Source organism: Scyliorhinus canicula, chromosome 6 (assembly GCF_902713615.1).
Source record: "Scyliorhinus canicula chromosome 6, sScyCan1.1, whole genome shotgun sequence".
NCBI classification, from domain to species: domain Eukaryota; kingdom Metazoa; phylum Chordata; class Chondrichthyes; order Carcharhiniformes; family Scyliorhinidae; genus Scyliorhinus; species Scyliorhinus canicula.
Window position 1 is genome coordinate 11,024,009 of NC_052151.1, and position 17,076 is coordinate 11,041,084.

At 51.0% G+C, this 17,076-nt stretch overlaps 1 protein-coding gene across 6 annotated transcripts in view; it reads left to right on the top strand.

Annotated features, from left to right (window-relative positions):
* LOC119966976 (dynein heavy chain 8, axonemal-like) overlaps positions 1-17,076 on the top strand; it is a 1,648,910-nt gene that overhangs the window by 1,568,409 nt on the left and 63,425 nt on the right. For all 6 annotated transcript variants that reach the window (XM_038798944.1, XM_038798946.1, XM_038798947.1 and 3 more), the window contains 2 exons: positions 6,837-6,938; positions 9,124-9,284. In XM_038798944.1, coding sequence (XP_038654872.1) covers positions 6,837-6,938; positions 9,124-9,284 — 263 coding nt within the window. The remainder of the gene's footprint in view (positions 1-6,836; positions 6,939-9,123; positions 9,285-17,076) is intronic.

The following is a 17,076-nucleotide window of genomic DNA, read 5'->3' on the forward strand; positions in this document are numbered from 1 at the left end:
CACACCTAAAAAGGATAGAATAGAGTTCTTGATAAATGCTTAAATTTGGAAACAGTGGCACAGTGGCACAAAGAAACTTAGGGAACTGCTAAATAAATGGTTAGAATGTCATGAGCAGGTACAGGAAACAATTAAAAGTGCTGATTGGAATACTTGTCTTTATAAACAGAAACGCACACTTGGGAAGGACTTGATTGAAATACGTAAGATCCAAACAGGCCTTGACATAGTGGTATTGTCGCTGGACTAGTAATCCAGAGACCCAGGGTAGTGATCTAGGGGACCCGGCTTCGAATCCTACCATGGCAGGTGATGGAGTGGTGGGGTAGATCAGTTCACTAGTGAAAAATGATCTTGGCATGTCAAATAAAGGCAATCAGTTTGGGTGGAGATAGGAAAGCGCAAAGGCAGGCAGTCACTGGTGGGAGTAGTTCATAACCCCCTGAACAGTACCGACACTGTTGGGAAGAGTATAAATCATGAAATATGGGGGCTTGTAATGACATTGATCATGGGTGATCTTCACAAATATTGGACAAAGCAAATTGGCAAAGATAGACATGAGGATAGGTTCACAGAGTATTTGTGATAATTACTTGGAAATTGTAGAACCAACCAGGGAACAGTGCAATAAGACAGGATTAACGATCATGCCCCAGCATTTGGATGACACAAATTTTATTTGCAGTGGTGAGCTCAAGTTTGGATATTTTACACATTTTGCTGCATTTGAAGCAATCCATGCCGAAATGCAGCAAGGCCTGGACAATATCCAGGCTTGGGCTAACAAGTGGCAAGTTACAATTGTCAGGCAATTACCATCTTCTCCAAAAGAGGATCTAACCACCACCCCTCGACATTCAGTGACATTACCATTGCTGAATCCCCCACAATCAGCCTCCTGGGGTTTATCATTGATCAGAAACTGAACTGGTAGGGCAGCACGGTGGCCTAGTGGTTAGCACAGCTGCCTCACGGCGCTGAGGTCCCAGGTTCGATCCTGGCTCTGGGTCACTGTCCATGTGGAGTTTGCACATTCTCCCCGTGTCTGCGTGGGTTTCGCCCCCACAACCCAGAAATGTGCAGAGTAGGTTGATTGGCCACGCTAAATTGCCCCTTAATTGGAAAACATTTTTTTTTTAAATTTAGATTACCCAATTATTTTTTCCAATTAAAGGGCAATAACAGCACTGTGGTGTACCTACACCTGAAGGACTGCAGCTATTCAAGAAGGCAGCTCACCACCACCTTCTGAAGAGCATCTAGGAATAGGCAAAAAATGCTGGCCTAATCCGCGACGCCCACATAATAATAATAATCTTTTATTGTCACAAATCGGCTTCATTAACACTGCAATCAAGTTACTGTGAAAATCCCCTAGTCGGCACAGTCAGGTGCCTGTTCGGGTACACTGAGGGAGAATTCAGAATGTCCAATTCACCTAACAGCATGTCTTTCGGACTTGTGGGAGGAAACTAGAGCACCCGGAGGAAACCCACGCAGATATGGGGAGAACGTGCAGACACCGCACAGAAGTGACCTAAGCCGGGAATCAAACCTGGAACCCTGGCCCTGTGGAGTACCAGAGCTAACCACTGAGCTACCATGCCGCCCGTAAAATCCCATAAATTAATTTTTTAAAAGACACATGTGAACACAACCAGCTGTAGGTTCCCCTCCAAGCCACTCACCATCCTGATTTGGAATTATATCGCTGTTCCTTCACTGTCACTGGGTCAATATCCCAGCATTGTGAATTTATGTAGCTGTTCAAGACGGCAGCTCACCACCACCTTCTCAGGGCCAAGAGCCACATGGGTAGCATTGTTGCTTCCCAGCGCCAGGGTCCCAAGTTCGATTCCCAGCTTGGGTCACTGTCTATGCGGAGTTTGCACGTTCTCCCTGTGTCTGCGTGGGTTTCCTCCCAGTGCTCCAGTTTCCTCCCATAAGTACCGAAAGATGTGCTTTCAGGTAATTTGGGTATTCTGAATTCTCCCTTCGTGTACCCGAACAGGCGCCGGATTGTGGCGACTAGGGGCTTTTCACAGTAACTTCATTGCAGTGTTAATATAAGCCTACTTGTGACAATTTTAAAAAATGTAGACCAGATAAGGATGGCAGATTTCTTTCCCTCAAGTTCATCATTCTGACCTTTCCAGAGATACCCACATCCCATTGAAAAAAAAAGGAAATTTTCATTTAAAGAATTAGCAGAATTTGGAATATCTACCAGAAATGATGGTGGAAATCTATATAGGAGCGTTTTCAGAGTCTAAGTATTGAGCTGGCTTTTATGTGGGGGATCTCCCATCTTAATTACGGCTCAGCTAATACAAAGGCTCTCAAGGCAGTAACTCTGGTTAAGACGGCTTTACTTTCCAAGCTTGGTCAATGCACGAGGGAGAGTGATTTGGATAAGTGCCAAAACCACGCTGCTTTATATTGCTTTAGGTTCAACAGTTATACAATTACCTAAAATCAGTAGCCCAACCTCAACTGGACTCAGTCCAATCCTTATAGCTATCGATTATACCTTGACCAATGAATTTTACTTTCCGCACATGGTAACCGGGTAATCAGCTCATGATATAGTCATGTCCTGCCTACAGGCCATCTGTTGATTTTAAAGCCCCCTCATCCGCTGTCTTTCGCTCTCACTCACTCCCATTTCCTCTTATCATAGTGTGTTTCCTAGTTGTACTATTGCCTGCCTGTGTTCGGGAAGTCTGGGATTGCTGATAAGAGCTGCTTCCTCTGGATGTGTTTTTGTTGACCACTTTATTTCTGTATGATTCTGTCTTTCTCACCTTTCAACATATTCCATGAATATTTGTTAACTAACTTAAATCCCATCATACATTGCGGCCACTACTATTAGCAAGAGTTTAAATGCTTGTTACTGTTATGTTCTAAGAATACATGTTTAATAGTTAATAATGATTACTGGATATATTTTCACTAATTAGTTTCAGTCCCCAATAAACAAACTTATGTGAAGCTATTCTAGTGTTATCCCAGATATCCTGTTTTAAGGGTTCTCATCTCAGTACACCCACTCCCCACCTTTCAGTCTGTTCCATGAATAAGTTGGGGAAGGAACTTTGGTCTGCTCTCCACCAGGAAAGCAGTGCACCAACTCCACCAGGCACGTGGGACTCTATACGAACGCGGAGACAAAGCCAGCCGCCTGTTGGCACACCAGCTGAGAAAGCAGGCAGTCACCAGAGAAATTGCTCAAATCAGGGATACCAGAGGCACATTAGAAACAGAACCAGAAAAGATCTACAAAACCTTCAAGGCCTTAATGGGAGGAGAAGGGGATTAAGACACTGAAGGATTTGTTTCTTAGAGTTCGGTTTGCAGGATTGAAGGAGCTGGAAGCGAGGTATGGGCTGAAGCAGGGAGAAATGTTCAGATACTTGCAGGTTCGAGATTTTGCTGGAAAGGAGATACAGAACTTCCCGGAGGAGCCGGCCTCCACATTGCTGGAGGAGATTTTTAGGATAATTTCTAAAGTGGTGCAAGTGAAACTGGACCCGGGCCCCCGGGTGGCCATATTCGGGGTGTCGGACCAGCCAGGGTTGGAAACGGGTGCGGAGGCAGATGTTGTAGTCTTTGCCTCGTTGATTGCCCAAAGGCGGATCCTGATGGGTTGGAGAGCAGCCTCTCCCCCCTGTGCCCTGGCGTGGCGGGGGGACCTGTTGGAATTCTTGACTCTTGAGAAGGTTAAGTTTGAACTGAGGGGAAGGATGGAGGGGTTCTACAATTCATGGGCATTATTCATTATGCGCTTTCAAGAGCTGGATAACATTGAACATTAGTTGGTGGGGGTGGGTGGGAGGGTTGGGGGGAGGGGGGAGATGGGTGTTAGTGGGGGCCATGGGTGATTCCTTGTTCCTTTTTGTCAGTTGTTTATGTGAACATGTGGGTGAATTTTTGGGTTTTATGGGAGGATGGGATTGTTGTTATCGATATGGGGATTGACATATTTGTTACTGATTATTGTTTATTACTGATTATTGTTTATTGTTGGTGGGTGTAAATTTGGGAGAAAATGCGAAAAAGGAGGAGAATAAAGAAATATTTTTTTTTAAAAACATTCAAGGCCTTCTACCAAGGGCTGTACACTATAGAGCCCCCAATGGGGGAGTCCGGGATGAAACAGTTCCTTGATGGACTGGACATACCGGTCGTGAGGGAGGGCAGAAAACGGGGCCTGGAAGCCCCACTAGCACTGGGAGAGATCATGGACAGCATTAGCTCCATGCAGACGGGGAAGGCGCCGGGACCGGACGGATTCCCGGCGGACTTCTACAAAAAATTTGCGACAGCGCTGGCCCCACACCAGCGGGAGATGTTTACAGACTTGCTAGCTAGGGGCACACTGCCACCCACGCTATCACAGGCCTCAATCTCGCTGCTACCTAAGAAAGATAAAGACCCAACGGAATGTGGGTCATACAGACCCATCTCACTGCTGAACGCAGATGCTAAAATACTGGCCAAAATCCTAGCCAAAAGGCTAGAAGACTGCGTGCCAGAGGTGGTCGCAGAGGACTATACGGGTTTTGTCAAAGGTATACAACTTACCTCGAACATCAGGCGCCTGCTGAACGTGATAATGACCCCCTCCGGGGAGAGAGTACCAGAGGTGATCGTCTCCCTAGACACAGAAAAGGCCTTCAATAGGATTGAATGGAAATACCTCATAGAGGTACTGGAGCGGTTCGGGCTTGGAACAGGGTTCACCTCCTGGGAAAAACTCCTGTTCAACGCTCCCATGGCGAGCGTACGGTCCAACAACACCAACTCCTGCTGCACAGGGGCACCAGACAAGGATGCCCACTGTCCCCTCTACTGTTCACCCTAGCGATCGAGCCACTAGCAATTGCTCTCAGAGCAGCAAAAAGCTGGAGGGGGATCTGAAGGGGCAGCAGAGAGCACAGAGTCTCACTCTATGCGGATGATCTGCTCCTCTACATTTCGGACCCACAACGCAGCATGGACGGAATCATCGCACTCCTGAAAGAGTTTGGCGTCTTCTCGGGCTACAAACTCAATATGAGCAAAAGTGAGATCTTCCCGGTACACCCACAAGTAGGGGAGACAGCACTAACAAGACTGCCGTTTAAACAAACCCGACACAAATTCCGCTACCTGGGGATCCAAATAGCCCATGACTGGAAAGGGATCTACAAATGGAACCTCACCAGTCTGACAGAGGAAGTATAAAAGGACCTGCTCTCCCACTCCCACTCTCCCTCGCGGGGAGACTCCAGATGATCAAAATTAACGTATTGCCCAGGTACCTCTTCCTACTTCGATCCATTCCTGCTTAGATCTACATCCCCAAGGCCTTTTTCAAAGCACGAGACAAACTAATCATGGCGTTCGTATTGGGGGGGGGGGGGGGGGGGGGGGGAGAGAAGAATGCTAGGATCCCAAACAAGGTCCGACAAAAAACAAAATCAAGCTGGGGGCTAGCCCTCCCAAACCTACAATTCTACCACTGGGCGGCGATGGCCGAGCGAATAAGGGGATGGATCCAGGAGCCAGAAGTCGAGTGGGGTGCGAGCAAGGGGCCTCCTGCATGGGGACCTCCCTCCGGGCACTCGCCATGGCGGCACTCCCATCCCCACCCAAAAAACACTCCAGCAGCACGGTGGTGATAGCCACCCTCCAGTCCTGGAACCAACTACGGCAGCAATTTGGCCTGACCAAAATGTTGGGCAAAGCTCCCATCTGCAACAACCAGTGGTTCACACCAGTGCTGACTGACGCCACCTTTAAAAAGTGGGGACAGACGGAGGGACACTGACAGTTAGGGACCAATACACGGACGGCAAGATCGCAACACTGAACGAAGTAGCAGAAAATTTTCAGCTAGCCAGGGGGAACAAGCTAAGGTACCTGCAACTCCAAAACCTCCTACAAAAGTAGAGACAAGGACGTACCCACAACCGCCACGACAGACATTATTGGAAGAGTTACTGGACGCAAGCATACTACATAAAGGAAACTGTAGCGATATGTTTGACCGACTGGTAGAAAGGGCCGACACAGTACTGGATGCAACAAGAAAGAAATGGGAGGAGGACCTGGGGATGGAGATAGGGTGGGGACTCTGGAGCGAAGCACTGCATAGGGTCAACTCCACCTCCACGTGCGCAAGGCTCAGCCTGACGCAGCTAAAAGTGGTACATAGAGCCCACTTAACAAGACCCTGTATGAGTAGGTTCTTCCCGGAGGTGTAGGATAGATGTGAACAGTGCCAAGTAGGCCCGGCCAACCACACCCACATGTTCTGGTCTTGCCCCAGACTTGCGGGGTGCTGGACAGCCTTCTTTGAGGCAATGTCCAAACTGGTGGGGGTGAGGGTTCTAATTGAAAATATGGAAAGATGTGTCATTTGAAACATGGAAGTCTGGCAATATCTGGTCTGAGAGAAACATGAGAGAATGTAGGGAAAGATCCCACGAAGGGTTAATAGCAACTGCAAAGATAAAGACTGGAATTTGCATGGACGGTCTTCACTGATCCTCCAACAAAGCTGCAGGGGAAACTTTAAATCTCCCAAAATTTATTGAGCAGTTATTCCTCTTTTGGCATTAAACTGTCTATCTCAGTGTATGTATTAAAATGAAAGAATATTCATCACTATTTTTAATTACTAATGTTTGGATATACAATCTATGCCATCCTAACTTACTCATAGAATTACCCCAACTACTCAAGAAGTTAATCATCTTCTCTTATCCAAATCAAGGTACTTGGTTATTGGTAAGAATTTATGTACTAGATTGAGAAGTCGCTCTCTTGTATTTGGTTTTGTTCAGGGTGTGTCGTGGAATACTGTACGTTATATGCTTGGAGAAGTTCAGTACGGAGGACGTGTTACAGATGACTATGACAAACGCCTCCTCAATTGCTTTTGCAAGGTAATCTGTTATATTCCCAGCTGATGCTACCACTGGATAAGTCAGATCCTAGAGTGATACAGCCAAACTTTGTTTTTAGAAGCTGTGGATGTCAGTTACTGAACATATTTGAAAGAGTCTCCCAGTGCTCCTTTGACACAATGAATAAAATATTTACTGAATAAGAAAAATGAACTATATTACACTAGAAAAAATAGTTGGAAAGATTTCAATACAAACCTCAGAAATGGTTTAAACTCGGCACCAAGTGCTGGTACAGTGGTCATCACTGCTGCCTCATATTACCAGGGAGTTTGCAATTTCTCAATCTTAAAGGATTCCTCACTAGTGCATAAAATGTCTGCCTTCATTCTCTGGTAGACACACAGTGACTGAACTGCCTTTCTGTCTTTCCCTGGGTCACTTTATGTCCCTGGACCCTTGTCACCAGGCCATAGCATATTTTTTGATTTTCTTTCCTAAATTTACTTAACTGCTAACCCTTTTGTAACCTATCTCTTCAATTCATGGGTTTTAAAACATCAATGGCTCTGCCGCATTCTGCGCGGCGCCGGTCGGGGGCCGCTCGACACGGCCTCTCCGGCGATTCTCCGCGCTCGACGGGCGGAATGCCCGCCAAATTCGAGAAAGTCCCGCCAGCGTCGTTCGCATGTGGTCCTACCCAGCGGGACCTCGGTGTTCTGGCTGCGGGGGCCATCCTGGTGGGGGGGACAAGGGATCCAACTCCAGGGAGGGGGGCCTCCACGTTGGCCAGGCCCGTGATCGGGGCCAACTGATCGGTGGGCGGGCTAATTGCGGGGGGGGAGGGGGGCTATGTTCCTCCACGCCGGGCACCTGTAGGGCTCCGCCATATTGCCCAGGGCAACCCACGCGCATGCGCGGACCCGCGCCAGCCGTTCTGGCACCCATATCGGCAGCTGGAGCTGCGTGAAGCGCTCCAGTGCTGTGCTGGCCCCCTGTGCAGCGCAGAATCGCTGCTCCTAGGGGCCAGATGACACTGTCGCAAAACGCTAACTTAGCCCCAGAATTGGAGAATCCCACCCAATATATCAGAAATTCCTACATTCGTCACAGTGGGGTCATTCCTTTACTTTTTTTTATACCCGACCTCTGAGGAGCCTAGGTTGCTGGCGGAATGGGTTCATTCATAGTCTTTTCAGAGTGTTCAGAAAGTTGGCACTAAGAGCCAGCAGTGCAGTCGGCGGACTACACACTGAGCTGACACTTTGATCAGTGGCGTTTTACATGAGAAAAATCGGCGAGGCCCCAGCACCGATCCTTCGACCGGTGAGGGGCGAGCAGCCACGCCACATAAAATACACGGCGTTCCCCATATAAGCGGCCAGAGAATTGCCGGGTCTGTGGTCGCGCATGCGCACGGCGACAGCCTGCAGTGGTCGTGACTTACAAGATGGCGCTGTCCGCACACCAAATACAGCCCCCCTGGATACCCCCCCCCACCACCCCTGGGCCACCTCCCACCATTCCCCCCAGCCCTCGCCGAAGCCGCCCCCTGACACAGTCTGCAGTCGCCACGCAAGGTTTCCGACTACTGAGACCACACATGGCCCGCGCGGTTGAGAACTCGACCCATCGAGGGTGGAGCATTGAGGGAGGGCCTTCCGGTAACGTCCTGAGGCCGTCCCAACAGCGTGCAGCGTACTCCTCGATGATGCCATTTTGCAGGGGTCGGAGCAGGGGTCGTAAAAAAAGATTCCCTTCCCGATTGCCGATTACAAAATCGCAGTCGGCAAGCGGAGAATCCCACCCAATATTTCTGCCTCATGCCTCCAACCAGAAGTAAGGAATATGCAGCTCAGACCATTTAATAAAATGTTATCTTACTAAGTTTTGTAAATACAGCATTCTTGCAAATGATTGGTCCCTTCTTTAAAAGCAGACAGTAGAGAAGTTGTAGATTGGAGGAGAATTGGCTTTGCTTTCTCCTTTCAAAATCTGCCAAACGGTTGTTTTTTGTGTATGAGGGATTTTCTTGCAGCTTTTGGTTCTTCTGATTCGAGTTACTAAGTAAAAGTGTGATTAATTTCTCAAATCAATCACAAGCTTATTTTAACCTGGATTGGGTTACCTTCAGTAATATAGCTAGAAATTTGCTTTAAAGGAATAACTTGTGTTTTGTGGTAAAATACACGTTATGTAACTGCTTTGTGTACTTACTAACTAGGTGTGGTTCAGTGAGAAGACATTTGATCCCAAGTTCAACTTTTACATTGATTACATTATTCCAATATGTGCCACTGTGGAAAACTATCTGGAGTACATTCAGACACTTCCTGCCGTTGACACCCCTCAAGTGTTTGGCCTACACCCAAATGCTGACATTACGTAAGTAACATTCTTGTTAACTCTTGATTACTACTTGAGGACACAATAAAGATCACTTGCTCTTTGTTCCCTGGTATTAATGGGGACAAAAACCTTTGTTTCATTATAGAGAATATATGGAGATCAGGAGCATAGAGGAAAAGCAACGTGGTTAGAATGGGAGGTCAGAACGAGGCTTTATTCTATTTAAAATCTTACCATTTATAGCAGATTATTATTTGTGCTTCTTTAGAGCCCACAAACATAAATAATTACTGACCTCATTGGGCCTGGTGAAAATAAATACTAGGGGTAGCATGAAAGAGCAGCAAAGAATTTCAGACTGCATGTCTGCATGATTCCTGTGAAACATCAGCCAATCGTTACACACTTATACCTCTGTGGGGGAGTTGGTTCCCAGCGGGCATTCCATGCCCATGTTGGGTATTCCCTGGGACGATGGCTCCATGTCCATGGGATGGGAGTCCTATGTCTGTGGGGGGGGGGGGGAGGGGGGGGGGTCCGTGGCAGTAGGAGTTCTCTTGGGCGGGGAGTGTTCAGTAGAGGGGAGTAGGGGGGATGTAATTCCATGTCCATTGGGTGGTGGGGTCCATGTCTGTGGGGGGAGTTCCGCGGCAGAAGGTGTTCTCTCGGCGGGGGGGGGTTCTTCTGTGTCCATGGGGGGGGGGGGATTCGTTTCGAGAGGGGGGGTATCCTGTCTGTTGAAGGGGATCCTGTGTATCTGATGGCTGGGGTGGTTTTGATCAGGGTGTCCCGATCTGCCAGGAGCTCAGGTTGGGGATGGGCGGAGCAGGTTCATCAGACACCGCCTCATCAGTATGTCATAGTGGTCCCACCTGCTAACTTTTCATTTATTAGTGTTTGAAAATGAGGCTGGAAAACTCGGTGAGGCAGCTGGAGGGCTGGTTCCATCCACTTTTTGTGCCGGAGACAATACTTCGAAACAAAATCAGAACGTTCCGCCCATTGGGACTTATCTATTTCCAAGAAACCCCCAGGTGGCATTTCAACAGTGAAGCACTTTTAACAAAGCTCTTCCTAAGCTAATGGACACCATTTTACATTTACATATCTCTGCAATATTACGTAACCAGCTGCACTGGAATACTTCAGAAAGATTAGCTAAAAATTACTGGCTTCGTGTTTTTTTAGGGATCACTTGAAGATTGAAAAGTTTGGCAACTTCCGGTGGCGGCCATGCGCGGGTAGGTCGCCTTTTCGGCAGCTCCCACCGCTAACGGACCAAAGGACCCTTTCAAGGAGCTTTGACGGCCCCTTTTCGGCACAAATCGGTAGGCAAACGTCGCTAAAAGGCTCCCCACTGCAGATGATGGAGGGGACAAGGAGCAGGACGGCCAAACAAACGAGCAACGAGAAGCGGCAAGAACGGGCGAGGGAACAGAAAATGGCGGCCGGCTCAGATCAGGCAGCGTGGGCCCAGTGGTCGCGGGATCAGCAGGAGTTCCTTAGAAGTTGCTTTGCTGACCTGAAAACGGAGATGAAATTCTAAAAATGAAATGAAAATCGCTTATTGTCACGAGTAGGCTTCAATGAAGTTACTGTGAAAAGCCCCTAGTCGCCACATTCTGGTGCCTGTCCGGGGAGGCTGGTACGGGAATTGAACCGTGCTGCTGGCCTGCTTGGTCTGCTTTAAAAGCCAGTGATTTAGCCCAGTGAGCTAAACCAGCTCCAATGAAGGCGTCAATGGAGAAAATGGTTGAGACCCAGAAAATGCAGGAGAAGGCGATCAAGGAGATCGAGAAAAAGGTCTCGGACAATGAGGACGAGATACTGGGCCTGGCCGTAAGGGTGGAGGCGCACGACGCTCTACATAAGAGGTGGCAGGAGAGGCTGGAAGACTTTGAAAACAGGTCCAGGAGGCAAAACCTGCGCATTCTGGGCCTACCTGAGGGTGCGGAGGGGTCGGACTCGAGCACATTCCGTGACCATGTTACTGGGGACCCTGTTGGGGTCAGGAACATTCCCTCGGCCTCTGGAACTGGATGGGGCGCACAGAGTCCTTGCAAGGAAGCCCAAAATGAATGAACCGCCGAGGGCCATGATGGCACGGTTCCACCACTTCTTGGATAAGGAACGAGTCCTGCGATGGGCTAAAAAGGAGCGGAGCAGCAGGTGGGTGAACAGCGTAATCCGCATCTACCAGGGCCTGGGAGCAGAACTGGCCAAGAGGCGCGCTGGATTCAACCAGGTTAAGGCGGCCTTCCACAGCAAAGGGGTGAAGTTTGGGCTTCTGTCCGGCAAGGCTGTGGGTCACATATCAAGATCGCCACTACTACTTTGATACACCAGACGAGGCGTGGAACTTTATCAAGCAAGAAAAGTTGGACTCAACCTAAAGGACAGCCACACTGTGACGTTACTCTGGTGGGGATGGTAATTGCCGAGTAGCCAGAGGGAGCGACATTATGTTGTTCCCTCTTATTTTTGTTTGTTCCCTGTTTCTTTGGCCATGTTTTCGGCTTTTGTAGAGCTCGGCCGCAGAGGGAGGAGGGGGGCCCTATACGTAGGGCTGCTCTCCTGGCAGCTGTGGGGTCGGGTTTGTGCCCGGGGCTTGATGTTTGTTTTGTGGGGAAAGGGGGGGCGGGAAATGTTCTTTGGGGGCCGTTGAAGCAGATAAGCTGGGCTTTCCACAGGGAAGAAGGGGCCAGAAAAAAAAACGAGGCATCTGAATAATCGGAGACAGAGGCGGGAGCGGCCAGAGTCAGTATGGGTTGTGGTGAATTATAAACCTAGTAATTCACACTGTGTTGTATTATATGTATTGTGTCCTTGTGGGCTCTGTATACAAGCTGTTGCGCGGCTCTGCCCATAGGGGGAGATGAGGAGTTTGTACTGGGCTCCACCCTTGGCTCCGCCCATGGCTCCGCCCATGGCTCCTCCCACTAACCGGGAGTATAAAGCTCTGCAGTCGTGAGCCTGCTGCCAGTTCATCTTGTCGCAGGCAGGCTCTGTTGTAAGATTATTAAAACCACTGTTCACTTCCAATCACATGTCTTGTGAATTGATGGTCACATCAATTTAATAATCTTAGGAAACTTGACGAAAACTACTATGGAATCAGCCCTCAAACCTGACCGACTAGAACTCGACCCGCAGGCTGCAAAGGCGAATAAAGTTTTCTACACTGGCTCAGATGTTTCAAGGCCTACCTGGCTGAATCAAGCACTTTAGAAACTACGGGGGAGCAGAAACTCAGCCTTCTGCACGCAAGGGTGAGCCACCATATCTCTACTCAACTTAACAGTACTTCCTCGTATACGGAGGCCCTGGCCATGCTCGATCGAATGTACGTGAGTCCCATCAACGAGGTCTACGCGCGCCACATTTTTACGACCCGCCGCCAGCGCCCCGCGGAGTCCCTGGAAGAATTCCTGTGCGATTTAAAAGCTTTAGCTCGGGACTGCAATTATCAAGCTGTATCAGCCGCCCAACATATGGAGCTCGCTGTCCGAGATGTATACATGGCAGGGCTCAGGTCCAACTATGTGCGCCCGCGGTTGCTTGAAAAAGGGCCCCAGAACTTGGAGGACACTGTAGAGTTAGCTACAACTATGGAGGTCTCGTTCCGCAGCCTCGTTCCCTGCGGACCAAGCGACCCCATCATGGGCCCCCGACCAGCGACTGCCCCAGGCCTGCGCCACGCGGCCACCCACCCACTACGCAGCTCCAGTGTGCCATTATTGCGGACAGCCCCAGCACCCACGGCAGTACTGCCCGGCCCGCAACGCGACCTGCAGCAGCTGCGGTCGCAAAGGACACTATGCCCGGGTATGCTAGGCGAAGAAAACCCCCTCTCCAAACTCTCCCGCAGCCCAGAGCACTCGCTTCCCAAACTCGCAGGCCCGCAGGCCCCAAAATGCTGCAGCCTGTTTGCCGACTCCGCCCCACCTGACACTTGCGACTCATGGGGGCCGCCATCTTGGCAACCCTCCTCCACACGGCCGGCCACGTGCGACTCATGGGGACCGCCATCTTGGACGCCATCTTCCTCGCCGCCCGCCACGTGCGATCCACGGGGGCGGCCATCTTGGGATCCATCCTCTTCAACCTCTGAAACTCACCTCGAAGACTACGACCTCAGCGGTCAGTCATCAAGGGGCCACTCCAGCACAGCTGATCGAGCCGCCGACTACCCGCAACTAAGCGCGGTCACGTTGGACCAGTCGCGTCCGAAACACCTCCGCAACTCAATGATGACCGTTAAAATCAACGGGTAGAGGACACCGTGCCTCTTCGACTCCGGGAGCACCGAGAGCTTCGTACACCCAGATCTGGTAAGACGCTATTCACTCCCTATTTTCCCTGCACGGCAAACTATCTCCCTCGCTTCGGGTTCACACTCTGTTCACATCCAAGGGCGCACCGTCGCGTCCCTAACGATTCAGGGCGCCAGCTATTCGAAAGTCCAGCTATACGTACTCCCGAACTCTGCACCCCACTCTTACTGGGACTCGACTTCCAGTGCAACCTCAAAAGCCTCACACTCAGCTTCGGCGGGCCCCTACCTCCACTCACTATCTGCAGTCTAGCGACGCTAAAAATCGACCCCCCCCTCCACTCTTTGCTAACCTCACTCCAGACTGCAAACCCGTAGCCACTCGCAGCAGGCGATACAGCCTGCAGGACAGGGTGTTTATCAGAACCGAAGTCCATAGGCTCCTACGTGAGGGGGTCATAGAGGCCAGTAACAGCCCCTGGAGAGCTCAGGTGGTGGTCGTCAAGACCGGGAAAAAATTCCGAATGGTAGTGGACTATAGCCAAACCATTAATCGGTTCACGCTCCTCGATGCGTACCCCCTCCCCAGGATTGCAGACATGGTGAATCAGATCGCCCAGTATCGCATTTTCTCCACGGTGGATCTGAAGTCTGCATACCACCAGCTCCCAATCCGCCCGGAGGACCGCCACTACACGGCGTTCGAGGCAGATGGCCGCCTCTTCCATTTCCTCCGGGTTCCCTTTGGCGTTACGAATGGGGTCTCGGTGTTCCAACGAGCAATGGACCGAATGGTAGACCAGTACGGGCTGCGGGCCACGTTTCCGTACTTGGATAACGTCACCATCTGCGGCCATGATCAGCAGGACCATGACGCTAACATCCATCAATTTCTCCAAACTGCCCAGAAACTTAACCTCACGTATAACACGGAGAAATGCGTTTTCTGCACGACTAGGCTAGCCATCCTCGGTTATGTCGTGGAAAACGGAGTCCTGGGCCCCGACCCGGACCGTATGCAACTCCTTCTCCCTCATACTCTTACAACTCCCTATCCCTCATTGTCCCAGGGCCCTCAAAAGGTGCCTGGGATTCTTCTCGTATTGTGCCCAGTGGGTCCCTCAGTATGCGGACAAAGCCCACCCACTATTTAAGGCCACACTCTTTCCTCTGTCAGCTGAGGCTCGCCAAGCCTTCACCTGCATCAAGGAGAACATCGCCAAAGCGGCCATGCGGGCGGTGGATGAGTCCGTCCCCTTCCAGGTAGAGAGCGATGCCTCAGAGGTTGCTCTCACAGCCACTCTAAATCAGGCAGGGAGACCAGTCGCCTTTTTCTCCCGAACCCTCTCCGATTCGGAACTTCAACACTCCTCAGTCGAAAAGGAAGCACAAGCCATCGTGGAAGCTATCCGACACTGGAGGCACTACCTCGCAGGTAGGAGGTTCACCCTCATCACCGACCAAAGATCGGTTGCCTTCATGTTTGACAACTCAACGAGCCCCCAGATGCCCTGTCCCGCGGCACGTGCGCCAGCGCGCAAGACGACCGCCTGAAAGCTATCCACAATGTCCTTTGCCACCCGGGGGTCACCCGGCTCGCCCACTACATCAAAGCCCGAAATCTGCCTTTCTCCAAGCCATCACCAGGGATTGCCCAATCTGCGCGGAGTGCAAACCGCACTTCTATATACCAGACAAGGCCCACCTGGTAAAGGCATCACGGCCCTTTGAACGCCTGAGCATCGATTTCAAAGGGCCACTCCCCTCGACCAATAGGAATGTGTACTTCCTGAACGTCATCGACGAGTTCTCCCACTTCCCCTTTGCTATCCCATGCCCCGATATGACTTCCCACACAGTCATCAGAGCCCTGCACAGTATCTTCACCCTGTTTGGTTTCCCCAGCTATGTGCACAGCGACAGGGGTTCATCCTTTATGAACAACGAGCTGCGTCAGTACCTGCTCGACAAGGGCATTGCCTCGAGCAGGACTACCAGCTATAACCCCAGGGGGAACGGGCAGGTAGAGAGGGAGAACGCGACGGTCTGGAAGACCGTCCTACTGACCCTCCGGTCCAGGAATCTCCCGACCTCCCATTGGCAGGAGGTCCTCCCCAACGCGCTCCATGCTATTAGGTCCCTCCTGTGCACAGCCACCAACCAGACCCCTCACGAACGGCTATTTCTTTTTTCTAGGGGCACTATCACGGGGGTTTCGCTCGCTGGTTGAAGACACCAGGCCCGGTTCTCCTCCGGAAGCACGTCCGGGCACACAAAACTGACCCACTCGTAGAAAGAGTGTTCCTACTCCACTCCAACCCCCAAAATGCTTTCATCAAATACCCTGACGGCCGTCAGGACACTGTTTCCCTCCGGGACCCGGCACCTGCAGGATCCAACTCCACCACCACGGCCGCCGAGGTACCCCTCACACTACACCCCACCCAACCCTCTGCACCCTGCACCCCCGCACCTACAGATTCACGGCTCATGCTCCGCGCCCCCGCGCCTATGGGTTTCCTGCGCTCCCCGTCGCCCGTCGAACCAGTCGGGTACGAAGCTCGGACCGAATCACCCCCGGAGTCCACTATCGTACCCTCACCGACCGCCCCCACCCAGCCACCCGAAGAGGCTGCAACCCCGGTGCTTCGCCGATCCCAAAGGACGACTCGGCCGCCGGACCGGCTCAATTTGTAGACCCATCACCACCGCCGGACTTGATTTTTTTACAGGGGGTGAATGTGGTGAATTATAAACCTAGTAATTCACACTGTGTTGTATTATATGTATTGTGTCCTTGTGGGCTCTGTATACGAGCCGTTGCGTGGCTCTGCCCATAGGGGGAGATGAGGAGTTTGTACTGGGCTCCACCCTTGGCTCCGCCCATGGCTCCACCCATGGCTCCTCCCACTAACCAGAAATATAAAGCTCTGCAGTCGTGAGCCTGCTGCCAGTTCATCTCGTCGCAGGCAGGCTCTGTTGTAAGATTATTAAAACCACTGTTCACTTCCAATCACGTGTCTTGTGAATTGATGGTCACATCATGGGTCAACTGACTGACGGAAGCGTAATGGGGGGAGAGCCAGTGTCAAGCGGGTGCTTGACTTGGGGGTTTGGGATCACCTGGGCTGGTAAGGGCTGGGGGGGGGGGGGGGGGGAGATGGGATGCTGCTTTGCTGACAGAAAAGGAACCAACATGGGGGAACAGAGGGAGAGTCGGGGGTGGGCGCCCCCAATGGGAGGGCTCAAGTAAGCGAGGGACGCGGGCTCGTGGCTGGCCGAAAAAGGGAGATGGCTAATCGGCGGGGGAGGGGGGGGCATTAGCCCCCCATCCAGGCTGATCACGTGGAATGTGCGGGGCCTAAATGGGCCGGTCAAGAGGGCTCGCATGTTCTCGCACTGTGGTAGTCGGTGTTAGAGGTATTACGGTACCTAGGTTGATGCTGTTAGATCATTGGTGTGGGTGGTACCTGAGACAGTAAGATCATTGGTGAAGCCTGCCTGTTGGTCTGCCCAGTAAAGCCTTCAATTCTCATCCAATCTCGCTTCTGGAGT